Source organism: Entelurus aequoreus, linkage group LG19 (assembly GCF_033978785.1).
Source record: "Entelurus aequoreus isolate RoL-2023_Sb linkage group LG19, RoL_Eaeq_v1.1, whole genome shotgun sequence".
NCBI lineage: Eukaryota > Metazoa > Chordata > Actinopteri > Syngnathiformes > Syngnathidae > Entelurus > Entelurus aequoreus.
The window spans coordinates 44306955-44331233 of record NC_084749.1 but is presented as its reverse complement, the minus strand read 5'-3'; the positions used below and the strand labels follow the sequence as shown (position 1 = coordinate 44331233).

At 38.2% G+C, this 24279-nt stretch overlaps 1 protein-coding gene across 1 annotated transcript; it reads left to right on the top strand.

Annotated features, from left to right (window-relative positions):
* Positions 1 to 3038: 3038 nt before the first annotated feature.
* Positions 3039 to 17657, top strand: LOC133634943 (hydroxylysine kinase-like). Its single transcript, XM_062027603.1, has 4 exons — positions 3039 to 3470; positions 8115 to 8257; positions 12704 to 12884; positions 17053 to 17657. Exons 1-4 carry the CDS (start codon positions 3167 to 3169, stop codon positions 17514 to 17516), a joined length of 1092 nt encoding a protein of 363 aa, XP_061883587.1. The 5' UTR covers positions 3039 to 3166; the 3' UTR covers positions 17517 to 17657.
* The last annotated feature ends 6622 nt before the right edge of the window (positions 17658 to 24279 follow it).

Sequence of the window (24279 nt, the reverse complement as noted above, 5' to 3'; positions counted from 1 at the left end):
AAAGGGTGGAGTGCCATCTCCGGGTTGCGGAGGAGACCCTGCCCCAAGTGGAGGAGTTCAAGTACCTTGGAGTCTTGTTCACGAGTGGGGGGGGAGTGGATCGTGACATCGACAGGCGGATCGGTGCGGCGTCTTCAGTGATGCGGACGCTGTATCGATCCGTTGTGGTGAAGAAGGAGCTGAGCCGGAAGGCAAAGCTCTCAATTTACCGGTCGATCTACGTTCCCATCCTCACCTATGGTCATGAGCTTTGGGTTATGACCCAAAGGACAAGATCACGGGTACAAGCGGCCCAAATGAGTTTCCTCCGCCGGGTGGCGGGTCTCTCCCTTAGAGATAGGGTGAGAAGCTCTGCCATCCGGGGGGAGCTCAAAGTAAAGCCGCTGCTCCTCCACATGGAGAGGAGCCAGATGAGGTGGTTTGGGCATCTGGTCAGGATGCCACCCGAACGCCTCCCTAGGGAGGTGTTTAGGGCACGTCCGACCGGTAGGAGGCCACGGGGAAGACCCAGGACACGTTGGGAAGACTGTGTCTCCCGGCTGGCCTGGGAACGCCTCGGGATCCCCCGGGAGGAGCTGGACGAAGTGGCTGGGGAGAGGGAAGTCTGGGTTTCCCTGCTTAGGCTGCTGCCCCCGCGACCCGACCTCGGATAAGCGGAAGAAGATGGATGGATGGATTTTATTTAGGATAGTGAATATGGTCCTTGCTTTTCCAATTCTGGCACTGACATCCTCCTCCGTTCCACCGTCCACAGCAATAATGCTTCTTAGGTATGTAAAGGTGGCAACCTCGTCTAACTGGTTATGATTAATGTTTATTGGGGAGTTGTTCTTGTTGTTGATACACATTAACTTAGATTTTGATGTGTTGATTTTGAGTCCAAGCGAAGCAGCTGTGAGGACTACAGTGTCAGAGTACTACTTCTGGCTCCTTTAACATTTTTACAGTTCAAGTCAAGTTCTGCGGGCCACACTTTGAAGTGTGGTGCAGCACACACCTTGTAGGCGATGCCGGACGTGACCATGGAGATCTTTCTTGATCAGCAGGTCAGTCCAGATTCTGCTTGAACACATACCTACGTTTTCACATTTTCTACATTTGTGGGGTTTTTTGTATTGCTGATTTAGCTCTTCATTGTTGGCCCAACGTTGTACAAATAACATACCCTAGTAATAATAATGAATTACTCCCTTTTGTAATTGTTTTGAGAAGTAAACACCAGTGCAAATGAAGCTTCAATTAGCATAAGCACCACTAACAAATATCGTCACTTCTAATTAGCTGTCTCTTCATAATGTATTTTTAGACAGTTGAAGTTCGAATGTTTGCACCAGAAGGAAAGAACCCCTAGAGCAGGGTTGTCCACGTGTAGCCGGAAAGGGTCTGCAGGGTCCTACGCTGTTCGTGTATAGTACTCTGCGTTCACTCTTCTCTCACTCAAAATGGCTCTTTAAAGGCCTACTGAAAGCCACTACTAGCGACCACGCAGTCTGATAGTTTATATATCAATGATGAAATCTTAACATTGCAACACATGCCAATACGCCCGGGTTAACTTATAAAGTGACATTTAAAACTTCCCGGGAAATATCCGGCTGAAACGTCGCGGTATGATGACGTATGCGTGTGACGAAGTCAAAGTAACGGAAGTTATGGTACCCGTAGAATCCTATACAAAAAGCTCTGTTTTCATTTCATAATTCCACAGTATTCTGGACATCTTTTGCAATTTGTGTCATGAACAATGAAGGCTGCAAAGAAGACAGTTGTAGGTGGGATCGGTGTATTAGCAGCGGACTACAGCAACACAACCAGGAGGACTTTGTTGGAGCGCTAGCCGCGCTAGCCGCCGACCTCACCTTGACTTCCTACGTCTCCGGGCCGCCAAACGCATCGGGTGAAGTCCTTCGTCCTTCTGCCGATCGCTGGAACGCAGGTGAGCACGGGTGTTGATGAGTAGATGAGGGCTGGCTGGCGTAGGTGGAGAGCTAATGTTTTTAGCATAGCTCTGTGAGGTCCCGTTGCTAAGTTGCCAAGTTAGCTTCAATGGCGTCGTTAGCACAGTATTGTTAACCTTCGCCAGCCTGGAAAGCATTAACTGTGTAGTTACATGTCCACGGTTTAATAGTATTGTTGATTTTCTATCTATCCTTCCAGTCAGGGGTTTATTTTTTTGTTTCTATATGCAGTTAAAGCACGATGCTATCATGTTAGCTCGTAGCTAAAGCATTTCGCCGATGTATTGTCGTGGAGATAAAAGGCACTGAATGTCCATTTTGCATTCTCGACTCTCATTTTCAAGAGGATATAGTATCCCAGGTGGTTTAAAATACAAATCTGTGATCTACAATAGAAAAAGGAGAGTGTGGAATCCAATGAGCCAGCTTGTACCTAAGTTACGGTCAGAGCGAAAAAAGATACGTCCATCACTGCCTCTCAAGTCCTTCACTGTAACGTTCCTCATCTACGAATCTTTCATCCTCGCTCAAATTAATGGGGTAATCATCACTTTCTCGGTCCGAATCTCTCTCGCTCCATTGTAAACAACGGGGAATTGTGAGGAATACTAGCTCCTGTGACGTCACGCTACTTCCGCTACAGGCTTTCAAAATAAAAGCTCAGATTTGAAAAAATAGAAGAAATACAAAAATAAATCCACAAAAACGTGAATTATATTACTGATATACCGTATTTAAAGTAAAAAGAAACTATAGCACATCATGTGATGGATTTTGGTGAAATTAATAACAATATAAAATAAAAAATACCAAAATATGCTGTTTCCTTTTTCTGTCTGTTACACACGCTCAGATATGTTTTTCATATTCCGTAATAGCCGCTCAGTGAGTCATGTTTCTTTGACTCAAAGTACTTTGCAGTCTACATTTACACCAGTGTGGGTGGCACTGGGAGCAAAGTGGGTACAGTGTCTTGCCCAAGGACACAATGGCAGTGATCAGGATGGCAAAAGCTGAATTCCACCCGAGAGCCCTCAAGTTTCTGGTTGGCATCAGAGCCACACCTCCCCAGGGGGCTTTGCTGACGAACAGGACAAGACTTGCTACATTCCACACACCAAACAAGAAGTGCGTCCATAATTAGGCGCACCTGGGCTGAGTCCAGGTATTATACCCTGTCTTCTTTGTTGTGTGTTCTTGGTAGCAACATGTCGGAGAAGAGCACCAAGCCCAACCTCAGCCAGTCGCAGGCCGCAGAACTCGTGAAGAAACGCTACAACCTGACTGCCTCTGAAGTCAGCTTTCTGCCCGCCTGGGAAGACCAGAACCTTCACGTGGTGACTGAGGAAAGGGGGCAGTTTGTGCTGAAGATTATGAACTCCGAGGACAGTAAGAAGCCCGCCGTTGCTGAGGTGCAAACTTACGCCATGAACTTCCTGCGGGAGAAGGGACTTCCTACTCAGAATACCCTGAAAACAACCACAGGACAGGTCATGTTCCTGGAAGACATCGGTAGGACACTTACCTTTTCTTTCCATAGTCCTCTTGCACCTCAAGGCACGTAGAGCCAACCGGGGCAACCAGGACTCTAACTTTGGGTGTATTGTGGGCAAGGTGTTGTGTTTGTGCCGGAGTCATGTTCCATTCTTTAAGGTCCTGGACGAATACATCCAGCCACGGACACGGACCTGTGGGCCGTGTCTACTGGGGATTAAAAACTATGATGACGTGGCCATACCAGCGCAGCCGCCTGATAAGTCACTCACCACTTCATGCGCTTTCATTGCTAAAGTATGTGAGCCTCAAAACCACAGTTCACTTGTTGTTTACGTACTACTACTATTTAGGCAACTCACATCATGAAACTACTACTAGTTGGGCAACACACAGCATTAAACTACTAGTTAGGCAACTCACATCATGAAACTACTACTATATAGGCAACTCACATCATGAAACTACTACTAGTTAGGCAACTCACATCATGAAACTACTACTATATAGGCAACTCACATCATGAAACTACTACTAGTTAGGCAACTCACAACAGGAAACTACTACTAGTTGGGCAACACACAGCATTAAACTACTAGTTAGGCAACTCACAACATGAAACTACTACTATATAGGCAACTCACATCATGAAACTACTACTAGTTAGGCAACTCACATAATGAAACTACTACTAGTTAAGCAACTCACAACAGGAAACTACTACTAGTTGGGCAACACACAGCATTAAACTACTAGTTAGGCAACTCACATCATGAAACTACTACTATATAGGCAACTCACATCATGAAACTACTACTAGTTAGGCAACTCACAACAGGAAACTACTACTAGTTAGGCAACTCACAACATAAAACTACTACTAGTTGGGCAACACGCAGCATTAAACTACTAGTTAGGCAACTCACATCATGAAACTACTACTATATAGGCAACTCACAACAGGAAACTACTACTAGTTATGCAACTCAAAACATGAAACTACTACTAGTTGGGCAACACACAGCATTAAACTACTAGTTAGGCAACTCACCTCATGAAACTACTACTATTTAGGCAACTCACAACATGAAACTACTACTATTTAGGCAACTCACAACATGAAACTACTACTAGCTAGGCAACTCACATCATGAAACTACTACTAGTTGGGCAACACACAGCATTAAACTACTAGTTAGGCAACTCACATCATGAAACTACTACTAGTTAGGCAACTCACAACAGGAAAATACTACTAGTTAGGCAACTCACAACATAAAACTACTACTAGTTGGGCAACACACAGCATTAAACTACTAGTTAGGCAACTCACATCATGAAACTACTACTATATAGGCAACTCACATAATGAAACTACTACTAGTTAAGCAACTCACAACAGGAAACTACTACTAGTTGGGCAACACACAGCATTAAACTACTATTTAGGCAACTCACATCATGAAACTACTACTATATAGGCAACTCACAACAGGAAACTACTACTAGTTAGGCAACTCACAACATGAAACTACTACTAGTTGGGCAACACACAGCATTAAACTACTAGTTAGGCAACTCACCTCATGAAACTACTACTATTTAGGCAACTCACAACATGAAACTACTACTAGCTAGGCAACTCACATCATGAAACTACTACTATTTAGGCAACTCACAACAGGAAACTACTACTAGTTGGGCAACACACAGCATTAAACTACTAGTTAGGAAACTCACATCATTAAAGTACTACTATATAGGCAACTCACAACAGGAAACTACTACTAGTTAGGTAACTCACAATATGAAACTACTACTAGTTGGGCAACACACAGCATTAAACTACTACTAGTTAGGCAAATCACAACATGAAACTACTACTAGATAGGCAACTCACAACATGAAACTACCACTAGTTAAGAAACTCAGGACATGAACTTTCTACTAGTTAGGCAACTCACAACATGGAATTACTACTAGTTAGGCAACTCACAACATGAAAGTACTACTAGTTAGGAAAATCATGACATTAAACTACTACTAGTTAGACAAATTACAACATGAAACTACAACTAGTTAGTGAACTTACAACATTAAAACTACTACTAGTTTGGCAACTCACAACATGAAACTACCACTAGTTAGGGAACTCACAACATGAAACTACTACTAGTTAGGCAAATTACAACATGAAACTACTACTACATAGGCAACTCACAACATGAAACTACCACTAGTTAAGAAACTCAGGACATGAACTTTCTACTAGTTAGGCAACTCACAACATGGAATTACTACTAGTTAGGCAACTCACAACATGAAACTACTACTAGTTAGGAAAATCATGACATAAAACTACTACTAGTTAGGCAAATTACAACATGAAACTACAACTAGTTAGTGAACTTACAACATTAAAACTACTACTATTTTGGCAACTCACAACATGAAACTACCACTAGTTAGGGAACTCACAACATGAAACTAATACTAGTTAGGCAAATTACAACATGAAACTACTGCTAGATAGGCAACTCACAACATGAAACTACTTCTAGATGGGCAACTCACAACATGAAACTACCACTAGTTAGGGAACTCACAACATGAAACTAATACTAGTTAGGCAAATTACAACATGAAACTACTGCTAGATAGGCAACTCACAACATGAAACTACTTCTAGATAGGCAACTCACAACATGAAACTACCACTAGTTAGGGAACTCACAACATGAAACTAATACTAGTTAGGCAAATTACAACATGAAACTACTGCTAGATAGGCAACTCACAACATGAAACTACTTCTAGATGGGCAACTCACAACAGGAAACTACCACTAGTTAGGGAACTCACAACATGAAACTAATACTAGTTAGGCAAATTACAACATGAAACTACTGCTAGATAGGCAACTCACAACATGAAACTACTTCTAGATAGGCAACTCACAACATGAAACTACAACTAGTTAGGGAACTTACAACATTAAAACTACTACTAGTTTGGCAACTCACAACACAAAACTACCACTAGTTAGGGAACTAACAACATGCCACTACTACTAGTAGACAGCTCACAACATGAAACTACTACTTGTTAGGCAACTCGCAACTTGAAACTACTTAGGGAACTTACAACATTCAAACTACTATTAGTTAGGCAAGTCACTGTAACTACTATAAAGTGAAGTGTCACTACCATGAAGTTTAGTGTGACATTCATAATGTTTAGTGTCACTGTCATTAATTATGGTGTCACAAATATGTTAGGCAACTCACAACATCATAAAGTGTAGTGTCACTATCATAATGTATAGTATCAGTATCATAAAGTGTAGTGTCACTTTCATAAAGTGTAGTGTCACTATCATAATCTGTAGTGTCAGTATCATAACGTGTAGTGTGACTATCATAAAGTGTAGTGTCACTCTCATAAAGTGTGGTGTGACTATCATAAAGCGTAGTGTCAGTATCATAAAGTGTAGTGTCACTCTCATAAAGTGTAGTGTGACTATCATAAAGTGTAGTGTCAGTATCAAAAAGGTTCAAATGTTACTCTCAGACAACAAAACAACACCAATACAAAAGACATCACAAAGTCAGCAATTTCAACAAAATTATGACACAAGCAAACATGTAAACAACAACAAATGTTATTTCTTGTAAGGAATGATAAATACATGAATTATGATATAAACATACAAGTAAACAACAATTAATGTCATTTCCTGTAAGGAATGATGAATACATGAATTATGATACAAACAAACATGTAAACAACAATTAATGTTATTTCTTGTAAGGAATGATGAATACATGAATTATGATATTAACATACAAGTAAACAACAATAATGTAATTTCCTGTAAGGAATGATGAATACATGAATTATGATACAAGCAAACATGTAAACAACAATTAATTTTATTTCTTGTAAGGAATGATGAATACATGAATTATGATATAAAAAAACAAGTAAGCAACAATAATGTTATTTCTTGTAAGGAATGATGAATACATGAATTATGACACAAGCAAACATGTAAACAACAACAAATGTTATTTCTTGTAAGGAATGATAAATACATGAATTATGATATAAACATACAAGTAAACAACAATGAATGTTATTTTTTGTAAGGAATGATGAATACATGAATTATGATACAAACAAACAAGTAAATAACAATAAATGTTATTTCCTGTAAGAAATGATGAATACATGAATTATGATACAGACAAACAAGTAAACAACAATTAATGTTATATCTTGTAAGGAATGATGAATACATGAATTATGATACAGACAAACAAGTAAACAACAATTAATGTTATATCTTGTAAGGAATGATGAATACATGAATTATGATACAAACAAACATGTAAATAACAATAATTGTTATTTCTTGTAAGGAATGATGAATACATGAATTATGATATAAAAAACAAGTGAACATCAATAATGTCATTTCTTGTAAGGAATGATGAATACATGAATTATGACACAAGTAAACAATGCATTCACATGGTATTTGAATAAAGTGTAAGCAACTTTTTAGCTGGAATTGAATTCTGTTCACATTTGAAACATTGAAGACATTTTCAATAAGAGATAGAAAATGGCTTCTCGTTGTTGACTAGTTGTGTTTGGCAGATTGTGGCCATGGTCTACAGAAGTTCCTGGTGCGCCTCTTGACTTATTTACCAGGGATCCAAATCGCCAAGGCTCCTTTCTCACCACAACTGCTCTATGACGTGGGCCAATCAGCAGCCAGGATGGACCTGGTCCTCAAAGAGGTAACTAACTCCCTAGTTAAAGAAGATGATGGTTTACTTGTCACACTAGTAAATGTTGTTGCAATGTTGGATGGTTTACTTGTCACACTAGTAAATGTTGTTACAATGTTGGATGGTTTACTCGTCACACTAGTAAATGTTGTTACAATGTTGGATGGTTTACTTGTCACACTAGTTAATGTTGTTACAATGTTGGATGGTTTACTTGTCACACTAGTAAATGTTGTTACAATGTTGGATGGTTTACTTGTCACACTAGTTAATGTTGTTACAATGTTGGATGTTTTACTTGACACACTAGTTAATGTTGTTACAATGTTGGATGGTTTACTTGTCACACTAGTTAATGTTGTTACAATGTTGGATGGTTTACTTGTCACACTAGTTAATGTTGTTACAATGTTGGATGTTTTACTTGACACACTAGTAAATGTTGTTACAATGTTGGATGGTTTACTTGTCACACTAGTAAATGTTGTTACAATGTTGGATGGTTTACTTGACACACTAGTAAATGTTGTTACAGTGTTGGATGGTTTACTTGTCACACTAGTAAATGTTGTTACAATGTTGGATGGTTTACTTGTCACACTAGTAAATGTTGTTACAATGTTGGATGGTTTACTTGTCACACTAGTAAATGTTGTTACAATGTTGGATGGTTTACTCGTCGCACTAGTAAATGTTGTTACAATGTTGGATGGTTTACTTGTCACACTAGTAAATGTTGTTACAATGTTGGATGGTTTACTTGTCACACTAGTAAATGTTGTTACAATGTTGGATGGTTTACTTGTCACACTAGTAAATGTTGTTACAATGTTGGATGGTTTACTTGTCACACTAGTAAATGTTGTTACAATGTTGGATGGTTTACTTGTCACACTAGTAAATGTTGTTACAATGTTGGATGGTTTACTTGACACACTAGTAAATGTTGTTACAATGTTGGATGGTTTACTTGTCACACTAGTAAATGTTGTTACAATGTTGGATGGTTTACTTGTCACACTAGTAAATGTTGTTACAATGTTGGATGGTTTACTTGTCACACTAGTAAATGTTGTTACAATGTTGGATGGTTTACTTGACACACTAGTTAATGTTGTTACAATGTTGGATGGTTTACTTGTCACACTAGTAAATGTTGTTACAATGTTGGATGGTTTACTTGTCACACTAGTTAATGTTGTTACAATGTTGGATGGTTTACTTGTCACACTAGTAAATGTTGTTACAATGTTGGATGGTTTACTAGTCACACTAGTAAATGTTGTTACAATGTTGGATGGTTTACTTGTCACACTAGTAAATGTTGTTACAATGTTGGATGGTTGTGTTCAAAAGGGTCCAACAATTGTATGTCGGATGTTTCTCATGTGGAGTTTTTACCAGTGGATACAGTGTGATGTCACAGTGTGGTGGACGTACTTATATGGGCATTGTAATCTTTGCTGTCTGCCTCTTTCTCCCCTACTATTAGTTAAGTAACTCACAACATGAAACTACTACTAGTTGGGCAACTCACAACATGAAACTACTACTAGTTAGACACGTCACAATATAAAACTAATACTAGTAAGGCAACTCACAACATGGATCTATTACTAGTTAGGCAACTTGGAACATTAAACTACTACTAGTTGGACAAAAAACAACACGAAACTACTACTAGTTAGGCAACTTAAAACATGAAACTACTACTAATTAGATAACTCACAACTTGAAACTACTACTAGTTGGACAAATCACAACATGAAACTACAACTAGTTAGGAAATTCACAACATGAAACTACTACTAGTTAGACACGTCACAATATAAAACTAATACTAGTAAGGCAACTCACAACATGAATCTATTACTAGTTAGGCAACTTGGAACATGAAACTACTACTAGTTGGACAAATCACAACACGAAACTACTACTAGTTAGGCAACTTAAAACATGAAACTACTACTAATTAGACAACTCACAACTTGAAACTACTACTAGTTGGACAAATCACAACATGAAACTACTACTAGTTAGGAAATTCACAACATTAAACTACTACTAGTTAGGCAACTCACAACATGAATTTACTACTAGATAGGCAATATACAACATGAAACTACTACTAGATAGGCAAATCACAACATGAAACTACTACAAGTTAGGCAATTTAAAAATTGAAACAACTACTAATTAGGCAACTTACAACATTAAACTACTACTAGTTAGGCAACTCACAACATTAATTTATTACCAGTTAGGCAACTCATAACATGAAACTACTACTAGTTGGATAAATCACAACATGAAACTACTACTAATTAGACAACTCACAACCTGAAACTACTATTAGTTGGGCAACTTACAAAATGAAACTACTACTAGTTAGACGACTCACAACATGAAACTACTACTAGTTAGGCAACTCACAACACAAAACTACAACTAGTTAGACAACTCACAACACAAAACTACTACTAGTTAGGCAACTCACAACATTAAACTACTACTAGTTAGACAACTCACAAAACTACTACTAGTTAGAAAACTCATAACACGAAACTACTAATAGTTAGGCAACACACAACACAAAACTACTACTAGTTAGAAAACTCACAACATGAAACTAATACTACTTAGGCAACTCACAACATGAAACTACTACTAGTTAGACACGTCACAATATAAAACTAATACTTGTAAGGCAACTCACAACATGAATCTATTACTAGTTAGGCAACTTGGAACATGAAACTACTACTAGTTGGACAAATCACAACACGAAACTACTACTAGTTAGGCAACTTAAAACATGAAACTACTACTAATTAGACAACTCACAACTTGAAACTACTACTAGTTGGACAAATCACAACATGAAACTACTACTAGTTAGGAAATTCACAACATTAAACTACTACTAGTTAGGCAACTCACAACATGAATTTACTACTAGATAGGCAATATACAACATGAAACTACTACTAGATAGGCAAATCACAACATGAAACTACTACAAGTTAGGCAATTTAAAAATTGAAACAACTACTAATTAGGCAACTTACAACATTAAACTACTACTAGTTAGGCAACTCACAACATTAATCTATTACCAGTTAGGCAACTCATAACATGAAACTACTACTAGTTGGATAAATCACAACATGAAACTACTACTAATTAGACAACTCACAACCTGAAACTACTATTAGTTGGGCAACTTACAAAATGAAACTACTACTAGTTAGACGACTCACAACATGAAACTACTACTAGTTAGGCAACTCACAACACAAAACTACAACTAGTTAGACAACTCACAACACAAAACTACTACTAGTTAGGCAACTCACAACATTAAACTACTACTAGTTAGACAACTCACAAAACTACTACTAGTTAGAAAACTCATAACACGAAACTACTAATAGTTAGGCAACTCACAACACAAAACTACTACTAGTTAGAAAACTCACAACATGAAACTAATACTACTTAGGCAACTCACAACATGAAACTACTACTAGTTAGGCAACTCACAACATTAAACTACTACTAGTTAGACAACTCACAACACAAAACTACTACTAGTTAGAAAACTCATAACATGAAACTACTAATAGTTAGGCAACTCACAACACAAAACTACTACTAGTTAAACAACTCACAACACGAAACTAATACTAGTTAGACAACTCATAACACAAAACTACTACTAGTTAGACAACTCACAACACAAAACTACTACTAGTTAGACAACTCATAACACGGAACTACTAATAGTTAGACAACTCACAACACAAAACTACTACTAGTTAGACAACTCAAAACATGAAACTACTACAAGTTAAGCAACTCACAACATTAAACTACTACTAGTTAGCCAACTCTCAACACAAAACTACTACTAGTTAGAAAACTCACAAAATGTAGCTATTACAAGTTAGACAACTCACAACATGAACTTACTACTAGTTAGGCAACTCACAAAATGATACTACAACTAGTTAGGTAACTCACAACACACAACTACTACTGGATAGGCAACTCACAACATTAAACTACTACTAGTTAGGCCACCCTTACCTCTCTTCTGTTACAGCCTGAGAGACAGTTGGAGTCTAATTTTTTCCCCTTTAGTGCCCTCCCACCTGCTCTGATGGCAATAAAAGAAAGACTTTAGTGTTTCTTTTATTATTATTACACTGAACTGTTAGCTATCAAACCTAATAAATACTACTACTACATAATAAATGACAATTCAGATTCAGAACATAGCAGTTGTGTTGGTCTTCAAGATATATAAGATACATTCTACTTTAGCAAAGGGTCGGGGTGTGGATGAGTCCATGTGCACTGCTGGACCTAAACTACCAACCCCGAACCCTCCTGCTGCCAGGCAACACGTCAAAGCTGCTCTCTTAAGTATTTTGTTCCCCATTTTTGTCCAAGATGAAGCATCCTCAACTGTCAGTGTTGCAGAGGGACGACTTAACTTGGAGTCTGTCAAATGTTCTTCTTCTGGAAAAGTACATGAACGTTGTAGATGGACATCCTCTCCAGGCGGGCGTGAGGACGGTCCTCCACCAGTACAAGACCTGTGTGGCCCCTAAATACTCCGCTTTCCGCAAGTGTAAGTATCATGTTCATCCTGCATGTATCGCATGTCAATTGGTGCTTGAAATGAAATTGATATCGTTTTTGTTCTTCAATTTTGTGAATGCTGAAAAGCATTTTGGTCCGAAACCATACAACACTTTCAAAATATTCAACTCATTTATGATATTTTAAAAAACTGTCACATTTGAAGGAATCCAACATTGTCCTAGACATGCTAACTGATCAAATCTTTGCATGCTAACGCTAACATGCTAGATTTCTTTACAAATCTTTTCGTGGTGTACACTTCAGAGTCAAACATTGTGTTATTTGACACATGCTAACTGATAGCCTTTTAGCATGCTAATGCTAAAATGCTAGATTTATTTGCAAATATTTTCCTGGTATACACTTCAGAGTCCAATATTGTGTTACTTGACACATGCTAACTGATAACATTTCGCATGCTAACGCTAATATGCTAGATTTCTTTGCAAATCTTTTCCTGGTATACACTTGAAAGTCAAATATTTTGTTACTTTACACATGCTAACTGATAACATTTTGCATGCTAACGCTAATATGCTAGATTTCTTTGCAAATCTTTTCCTGGTATACACTTCAGAGTCAAATATTGTGTTATTTGACACATGCTAACTGATAGCATTTTAGCATGCTAACGCTAACATGTTAGATTTATTTGCAAATATTTTCCTGGTATACACTTCAGAGTCAAACATTGTGTTTTTTGACACATGCTAATTGATAGCATTTTAGCATGCTAACGCTAACATGCTAGATTTATTTGCAAATATTTTCCTGGTATACACTTCAGAGTCAAATATTTTGTTACTTTACACATGCTAACTGATAACATTTCACATGCTAACGCTAATATGCTAGATTTCTTTGCAAATCTTTTCCTGGTATACACTTCAGAGTCCAATATTGTGTTACTTGACACATGCTAACTGATAGCATTTTAGCATGCTAACACTAAAATGCTAGATTTATTTGCAAATATTTTCCTGGTATACACTTGAGAGTCAAATATTTTGTTACTTGACACATGCTAACTGATAACATTTCGCATGCTAACGCTAATATGCTAGATTTCTTTGCAAATCTTTTCCTGGTATACACTTCAGAGTCCAATATTGTGTTATTTGACACATGCTAACTGATAGCCTTTTAGCATGCTAATGCTAAAATGCTAGATTTATTTGCAAATATTTTCCAGGTATACACTTCAGAGTCCAATATTGTGTTACTTGACACATGCTAACTGATAACATTTCGCATGCTAACGCTAATATGCTAGATTTCTTTGCAAATCTTTTCCTGGTATACACTTCAGAGTCAAATATTGTGTTATTTGACACATGCTAACTGATAGCATTTTAGCATGCTAACGCTAACATGTTAGATTTATTTGCAAATATTTTCCTGGTATACACTTCAGAGTCAAACATTGTGTTTTTTGACACATGCTAATTGATAGCATTTTAGCATGGTAACGCTAACATGCTAGATTTATTTGCAAATATTTTCCTGGTATACACTTCAGAGTCAAATATTTTGTTACTTTACACATGCTAACTGATAACATTTCACATGCTAACGTTAATATGCTAGATTTCTTTGCAAATCTTTTCCTGGTATACACTTCAGAGTCCAATATTGTGTTACTTGACACATGCTAACTGATAGTCTTTTAGCATGCTAACGCTAAAATGCTAGATTTATTTGCAAATCTTTTCCTGGTATACCCTTCGGAGTCCAATATTGTGTTACTTGACAAATGCTAACTGATAACATTTCGCATGCTAACGCTAATATGCTAGATTTCTTTGCAAATATTTTCCTGGTATACACTTGAGAGTCAAATATTTTGTTACTTTACACATGCTAACTGATAACATTTCACATGCTAACGCTAATATGCTAGATTTCTTTGCAAATCTTTTCCTGGTATACACTTCAGAGTCCAATATTGTGTTACTTGACACATGCTAACTGATAGCCTTTTAGCATGCTAACGCTAAAATGCTAGATTTATTTGCAAATCTTTTCCTGGTATACCCTTCGGAGTCCAATATTGTGTTACTTGACAAATGTTAACTGATAACATTTCGCATGCTAACGCTAAAATGCTAGATTTCTTTGCAAATATTTTCCTGGTATACACTTGAGAGTCAAATATTTTGTTACTTTACACATGGTAACTGATAACATTTCGCATGCTAACGCTAATATGCTAAATTTCTTTGCAAATCTTTTCCTGGTATACACTTCAGAGTCCAATATTGTGTTACTTGACACATGCTAACTGATAGCATTTTAGCATGCTAACACTAATATGCTAGATTTATTTGCAAATATTTTCCTGGTATACACTTCAGAGTCAAATATTTTGTTACTTTACACATGCTAACTTATAACATTTTGCATGCTAACGCTAATATGCTATATTTCTTTGCAAATCTTTTCCTGGTATACACTTCAGAGTCAAATATTGTGTTATTTGACACATGCTAACTGATAGCATTTTAGCATGCTAATGCTAACATGTTAGATTTATTTGCAAACATTTTCCTGGTATACACTTCAGAGTCAAATATTGTGTTATTTGACACATGCTAACTGATAGCATTTTAGCATGCTAACGCTAACATGTTAGATTTATTTGCAAATATTTTCCTGGTATACACTTCAGAGTCAAATATTGTGTTATTTGACACATGCTAATTGATAGCATTTTAGCATGCTAACGCTAACATGCTAGATTTATTTGCAAATATTTTCCTGGTATACACTTCAGAGTCAAATATTTTGTTACTTTACAAATGCTAACTGATAACATTTCACATGCTAACGCTAATATGCTAGATTTCTTTGCTAATCTTTTCCTGGTATACACTTCAGAGTCCAATATTGTGTTACTTGACACATGCTAACTGATAGCATTTTAGCATGCTAACACTAAAATGCTAGATTTATTTGCAAATATTTTCCTGGTATACACTTCAGAGTCAAACATTGTATTTTTTGACACATGCTAATTGATAGCATTTTAGCATGCTAACGCTAACATGCTAGATTTATTTGCAAATATTTTCCTGGTATACACTTCAGAGTCAAATATTTTGTTACTTTACACATGCTAACTGATAACATTTCGCATGCTAACGCTAATATGCTAGATTTCTTTGCAAATCTTTTCCTGGTATACACTTCAGAGTCCAATATTGTGTTACTTGACACATGCTAACTGATAACATTTCGCATGCTAACGCTAATATGCTAGATTTCTTTGCAAATCTTTTCCTGGTATACACTTGAGAGTCAAATATTTTGTTACTTTACACATGCTAACTGATAGCATTTTAGCATGCTAACACTAAAATGCTAGATTTATTTGCAAATATTTTCCTGGTATACACTTCAGAGTCAAATATTTTGTTACTTTACACATGCTAACTGATAACATTTCGCATGCTAACGCTAATATGCTAGATTTATTTGCAAATCTTTTCCTGGTATACACTTCAGAGTCAAATATTGTGTTATTTGACACATACTAACTGATAGCCTTTTAGCATGCTAATGCTAAAATGCTAGATTTATTTGCAAATATTTTCCTGGTATACACTTCAGAGTCCAATATTGTGTTACTTGACACATGCTAACTGATAACATTTCGCATGCTAATGCTAATATGCTAGATTTCTTTGCAAATCTTTTCCTGGTATACACTTCAGAGTCAAATATTGTGTTATTTGACACATGCTAACTGATAGCATTTTAGCATGCTAACGCTAACATGTTAGATTTATTTGCAAATATTTTCCTGGTATACACTTCAGAGTCAAACATTGTGTTTTTTGACACATGCTAATTGATAGCATTTCATGACATGATGTTCTTTACAACTGTATGTACACTTTTGACCACGACTGTGTATATTTATATATATGTATTTTTTTTTTCCATTCATCACTGTCTCTTAAGTGAAAGACATGTGAGGAATGGAATCATTGATGTGTAAAATGGCACTGACTAACATAGATGTGAAACCAGGATGACCGTCCTATGCCAAGACCAAAAGTATGTGTGGGACAACCATTAATGTACTGAAACTTCAAATGACTCGTCAATGCCTTAAGTAATGTGTGACATATCTATTTTCTTTGTCTCCGCAGGTGTGATACACGGCGACATAAATGATCTCAATGTGCTGGTCCAAGCTGACGAGAGCAACGCTTACAAAATTTCCGGTATCATTGATTTTGGGGAGATCCACTTTGGCTATTACGTGCATGAGCTGGCCATCACCATCATGTACATGATGCTGGAACACCCTAAACCCATTGAGGTGGGCGGAGCTATCTTAGCCGGCTGGGAAAGCATCTTTCCTCTCAACAAGACGGAGAAAGATTGTCTGTTTTGGTTGGTTCTGTCCCGTTTCTGCCAGACCTTGGTGCTCTCCAGGTACGCTGTGACCCTGCAGCCGGAAAATGAGGAATATCTGATGTACACGTCCAAGAACGGCGTTCGGATTTTACTGGAACTTTTAAAGGTGGGGAAGGGGCAGGTGGAGAAGGTGTGGTTCCAAACAGCTGCTGACCTCAATCACAAAAAGACAGAAATAAAACCAAGTAATTAACTGAGTCACGTATGACCTCCACACACATGTATGCACTCCGCAATATCTCTTCATCTTTTTACGAACAAGATATTGCACACAACTTTGTAGTAGAGACAAATGTGTAACAAATATCATTGTCCATGTTTCTAAATAAATGAAGAAAATGGTCTTACATTACAAGCATTGCAAAAAGTTTTTTGGATAGGATAGGACAGGTCTTTATTGTCTTTGCACAAGTACAACAAAACTTTGTTTTCAGCACAAACCCGTTGAAGATGAGACAAACAAACAAACAGTGTACAGGGTTACAGAACAGGAACGCTGATGGGTCGCCACAAGGCGCCCCGTAAAAGATGGGAAAAAGGTTAAACGCTGGGGAAGGATGAGTAAAAAAATACAATCTAGACTTGGCTCCTAATGAGGCCCAGTCTGGAGTGGGCAAAAACCTCCATAGCAAAGCACATATACATATTACAACGTACATCTCCAGATATCTAGCAACAGAGGGGAGGGAGTGGAGAGCCATGGTGGCGGGCCGCAGCTCTCAGGCACTGCCCATCCTTCCATCACTCCTATGGGATTTGCGTCAAGGGCGTTGGATTGATTGATTGATTGATTGATTGAGACTTTTATTAGTAGGTTGCACAGTGAAGTACATATTCTGTACAATTGACCACTAAATGGTAACACCCGAATAAGTTTTTCAACTTGTTTAAGTCGGGGTCCACTTAAATTGATTCATGATACAGATATATACTATCATATATACTATCATCATAATACAGTCATCACACAAGATAATCACATTGAATTATTTACATTATTTACAATCAGGGGTGTGGAGGGGGGGGGGGGATGGGGGGGGGATATGGACATCAAGTAGTGGACATACAGAGAGAGAGAGAGAGAGATCAGAAGGCACAAGAAAAAGAAAAAGTATCTGCATTTGATTGTTTACATTTGATTATTAGCAATCCGGGGAGGGTGTTAGTTTAGGGTTGTAGCTGCCTGGAGGTGAAGTTTTATTGCGGTTTTGAAGGAGGATAGAGATGCCCTTTCTTTTATACCTGTTGGGAGCGCATTCCACATTGATGTGGCATAGAAAGAGAATGAGTTAAGACCTTTGTTGGTTCGGAATCTGGGTTTAACGTGGTTAGTGGAGCACCCCCTGGTGTTGTGGTTATGGCGGTCATTTACGTTAAGGAAGTAGTTTGACATGTACTTCGGTATCAGGGAGGTGTAGCGGATTTTATAGACTAGGCTCAGTGCAAGTTGTTTAACTCTGTCCTCCACCTTGAGCCAGCCCACTTTAGAGAAGTGGGTAGGAGTGAGGTGGGATCTGGGGTGGAGGTCTAGAAGTAACCTGACTAGCTTGTTCTGAGATGTTTGGAGTTTAGATTTGAGGGTTTTGGAGGTGCTAGGGTACCAGGAGGTGCATGCATAATCGAAAAAGGGTTGAACGAGAGTTCCCGCCAGAATCCTCAAGGTGCTTTTGTTGACCAGAAAGGAAATTCTGTAGAGAAATCTCGTTCGTTGGTTAACCTTTTTGATTACCTTGGTTGCCATTTTGTCACAGGAAAGGTTAGCCTCTAGAATGGAACCTAGGTAGGTGACCTCATCTTTCCTGGTGATGACACTGTCACCTACTTTTATGGTGACTTTTATTGGGGGTGGGGTATCTGTGTGTGGCGTATATTTTTTTGTGGATACATGTGTGTGTGTAAGCCTGCAGTGTGTCTCTGTTCCGCGGCCTTTATGTCGTGCAGCCGATAAGTCCAAAGTCAACAACAACAGGTGTGTGTCCATGAGAGACAAGAAGGGAGTTTGTTGTGTCTTCGCCGCACTGTCCTTCGGGAGAGTCTCCAAGCCAGGGAAACAATCCAAGTTAGAATGTTTTGTATGCGAGTGAAAATAAAATGTGCTTTTCACTCTAAATTGTCTATGACTGGTCCTCAAATTCAACCTGTGGGGCAAACAGTCCGATGTGATCCAAATCACAAGAGTTTCCACAGTTCTTCCCGCATCCTCCAATCATTTGTGGCAGCTTTGGGCTACTTTGAAGACTGCCAGCAACTTCCAATTTGTCGACAAACCAGAGCAACGCTTACTCCAATCAGCAGATGTCCTGTGGTCCACCTTTTGCAGCTATTACAGCTTCAACTCTTCTGGGAAGGCTGTCTACAAGGTTGCGGAGTGAGTTTATAGGTATTGTCGACCATTCTTCCAAAAGCGCATTGGTGAGGTCACACACTGATGTTGGTGGAGAAGGCCTGGCTCTCGGTCTCCGTTCTAAGTCATCCCAAAGGTGTTTGTTGCGTTTGACCAGATGTTCCTCCAAGTGGGATGTAAAACGCTGGTCAGTCCCAAGTTCCTTAGATGACATAAAAACTGACTCAAAGGTACCACCAAGCACAGAATAGGTATTTTGTAATTTATTGTGAAATATTTGACAATAGAGACCAGCCTCAAACAACGCATACAAATGCGTAGCCCAAGTTGATCTGGCATTCCAAAGGAAAAAAGCAACTCTTTTCACACAAAGAAAGCCCCCATCTCCCCCCCCCCACCTCCTCTCAACACTGATAAGAAGAGAGACTTGGGGGTTGTGTTCACATTCCTGATGGTTTACGACCCTGTCTAAACAGGCAATCTGAAGACAAAGAGAAACTGGTATACAGAGTATACATGGAAAAATATGAGCTGATTCAAACATGATTATGAATAAAGAAATAACTCTTAAACATATGCATTATCCACATGTTCTATCGGATTCAGGTCAGGACTCTGTGCAGGCCAGTCAAGTTCATCCACACCAGACTCCGTCATCCATGTCATCCTGTTCACACACGGTTGGGAGCATGGCATTGTCCAAAGTGTTTTGGTATCCTGGAGCATTCAAAGTTCCTTTCACTGGAACTAAGGGGCCAAGCCCAACTCCTGAAAAACAACCCCACACCATAATTCCTCCTTCACCAAATTTCACACTTGGCTCAGTGCAGTACGAAATGTAGCGTTCTCCTGGCAACCTCCAAACCCAGACTGGTCCATCAGATTGGAAAAGCGTGATTCATCAGTCCAGAGAAGGCGTCTCCACTGCTCTAGAGTCCAGTGGTGACGTGCTTTACACCACTGCATCCCACGCTTTGCATTGGACTTGGTGATGTATGGCTTAGATGCAGCTGCACGGCCATGGAAACCCATTCCATGAAGCTCTCTGCGTACTGTACGTGGGCTAATTGGAAGCTCACATGAAGTTTGGAGCTCTGTAGCAACTGACTGTGCAGAAAGTCGGCGACCTCTTTGCACTGTAACTGTTGTATCTCATTATCTACACCATTGTAACTAATGTATCTCACTACTTACACCATTGTAACTGATGTATCTCACTATCTACACCATTGTAACTAATGTATCTCACTACTTACACCATTGTAACTGATGTATCTCACTACTTACACCAATGTAACTGATGTATCTCACTACTTACACCATTGTAACTGATGTATCTCACTACTTACACCATTGTAACTGATGTATCTCACTATCTACACCATTGTAACTAATGTATCTCACTACTTACACCATTGTAACTGATGTATCTCACTATCTACACCATTGTAACTAATGTATCTCACTACTTACACCATTGTAACTGATGTATCTCACTACTTACACCATTGTAACTGATGTATCTCACTATCTACACCATTGTAACTCATGTATCTCACTACTTACACCATTGTAACTGATGTATCTCACTATCTACACCATTGTAACTGATGTATCTCACTATCTACACCATTGTAACTCATGTATCTCACTACTTACACCATTGTAACTGATGTATCTCACTATCTACACCATTGTAACTGATGTATCTCACTACCTACACCATTGTAACTGATGTATCTCACTACTTACACCATTGTAACTAATGTATCTCACTACTTACACCATTGTAACTAATGTATCTCACTACTTACACCATTGTAACTGATGTATCTCACTACTTACACCATTGTAACTGATGTATCTCACTATCTACACCATTGTAACTAATGTATCTCACTACTTACACCATTGTAACTCATGTATCTCACTACTTACACCATTGTAACTCATGTATCTCACTACGTACACCATTGTAACTGATGTATCTCACTACTTACACCATTGTAACTGATGTATCTCACTACTTACACCATTGTAACTCATGTATCTCACTACTTACACCATTGCAACTGATGTATCTCACTACTTACACCAATGTAACTGATGTATCTCACTACTTACACCATTGTAACTGATGTATCTCACTACTTACACCATTGTAACTGATATATCTCACTACTTACACCATTGTAACTGATGTATCTCACTACTTACACCAATGTAACTGATGTATCTCACTACTTACACCAATGTAACTGATGTATCTCACTACTTACACCATTGTAACTGATGTATCTCACTACTTACACCAATGTAACTGATGTATCTCACTACTTACACCATTGTAACTGATGTATCTCACTACTTACACCATTGTAACTCATGTATCTCACTACTTACACCATTGTAACTGATGTATCTCACTACTTACACCATTGTAACTAATGTATCTCACTACTTACACCATTGCAACTGATGTATCTCACTACTTACACCATTGTAACTGATGTATCTCACTATCTACACCATTGTAACTGATGTATCTCACTACTTACACCATTGTAACTGATGTATCTCACTACTTACACCATTGTAACTGATGTATCTCACTACTTACACCAATGTAACTGATGTATCTCACTACTTACACCATTGTAACTGATGTATCTCACTACTTACACTATTGTAACTCATGTATCTCACTACTTACACCATTGCAACTGATGTATCTCACTACTTACACCATTGTAACTGATGTATCTCACTATCTACACCATTGTAACTCATGTATCTCACTACTTACACCATTGTAACTGATGTATCTCACTATCTACACCATTGTAACTGATGTATCTCACTACCTACACCATTGTAACTGATGTATCTCACTACTTACACCATTGTAACTAATGTATCTCACTACTTACACCATTGTAACTAATGTATCTCACTACTTACACCATTGTAACTGATGTATCTCACTACTTACACCATTGTAACTGATGTATCTCACTATCTACACCATTGTAACTAATGTATCTCACTACTTAAACCATTGTAACTCATGTATCTCACTACTTACACCATTGTAACTCATGTATCTCACTACTTACACCATTGTAACTGATGTATCTCACTACTTACACCATTGTAACTGATGTATCTCACTACTTACACCATTGTAACTCATGTATCTCACTACTTACACCATTGCAACTGATGTATCTCACTACTTACACCAATGTAACTGATGTATCTCACTACTTACACCATTGTAACTGATGTATCTCACTACTTACACCATTGTAACTGATATATCTCACTACTTACACCATTGTAACTGATGTATCTCACTACTTACACCAATGTAACTGATGTATCTCACTACTTACACCATTGTAACTGATGTATCTCACTATCTACACCATTGTAACTAATGTATCTCACTACTTAAACCATTGTAACTCATGTATCTCACTACTTACACCATTGTAACTCATGTATCTCACTACTTACACCATTGTAACTGATGTATCTCACTACTTACACCATTGTAACTGATGTATCTCACTACTTACACCATTGTAACTGATGTATCTCACTACTTACACCATTGTAACTGATGTATCTCACTACTTACACCATTGTAACTGATGTATTTCACTACCTACACCAGGGGTGTCCAAAGTATTGCCCGCGGGCCAAATCCGGCCCGCCTGCGTCTTCAAATTGGCCCGTGACACGTCAGAAGTTTTTTTGTTTTGTTTTTCAGCAAACCACTGTCAGTCACTACAGTTGGTCGCTACATCTGTAAGTGCAAGTAAAAACTCTACTATGCAAAGCCAAAGCCATTTATCAACAACACCCAGAAACGCCGCCGGCTTCACTGGGCCCGAGCTCATCTAAGATGGACTGATGCAAAGTGGAAAAGTGTTCTGTGGTCTGACGAGTCCACATTTCAAATTGTTTTAGGAAACTATGGACCAAAGGGGAAAAGCTGTTCTAGGGTGAAAGTGTAAAAGGCAGCATGTGTGATGGTATGGGGGTGTATTAGTGCCCAAGACATGGGTAACTTACACATCTGTGAAGGTGCCATTAATGCTGAAAGGTACATACAGCTTTTGGAGCAACATATGTTGCTATCCAAGCAACGTTACCATGGACGCCCCTGCTTATTTCAGCAAGGCAATGCCAAGCCACGTGTTACATCAACATGGCTTCATAGTAAAAGAGTGCGGGTACTAGACTGGCCTGCCTGTAGTCCAGACCTGTCTCCCATTGAAAATGTTGAAGGCTAAAATATGAGAAGGGAGACTGTTGAACAACTTAAGCTGTACATCAAGCAAGAATGGGAAATAATTCCACTTCAAAAATGTGTCTCCTCACTTCCCAAACCTTTACTGAGTGTTGTTAAAAGGAAAGGCCATGTAACACAGTGGTAAAAAGGCCTTTTTTGCAATGTGTTGCTGCCATTAAATTCTAAGTTCATGATTATTTGCAAAAAAACATTCAGTTTCTCAGTGTGAACATGAAATATCTTGTCTTTGCAGTCTATTCAATTGAATATAAGTTGAAAAGGATTAGTTGTATTCTCTTTTTATTTACCATT

What these genes read in the sequence shown, in the direction of transcription:
- LOC133634943 (XM_062027603.1), top strand. Translation starts at nt 3,167, where the DNA reads ATGTCGGAGAAGAGCACCAAGCCCAACCTCAGCCAGTCGCAGGCCGCA. An exon ending in CATGTTCCTGGAAGACATCG is followed by an intron (nt 3,471 to 8,114) that starts GTAGGACACTTA and finishes TGTGTTTGGCAG; the next exon opens with ATTGTGGCCATGGTCTACAG. An exon ending in TGGACCTGGTCCTCAAAGAG is followed by an intron (nt 8,258 to 12,703) that starts GTAACTAACTCC and finishes TTTTTGTCCAAG; the next exon opens with ATGAAGCATCCTCAACTGTC.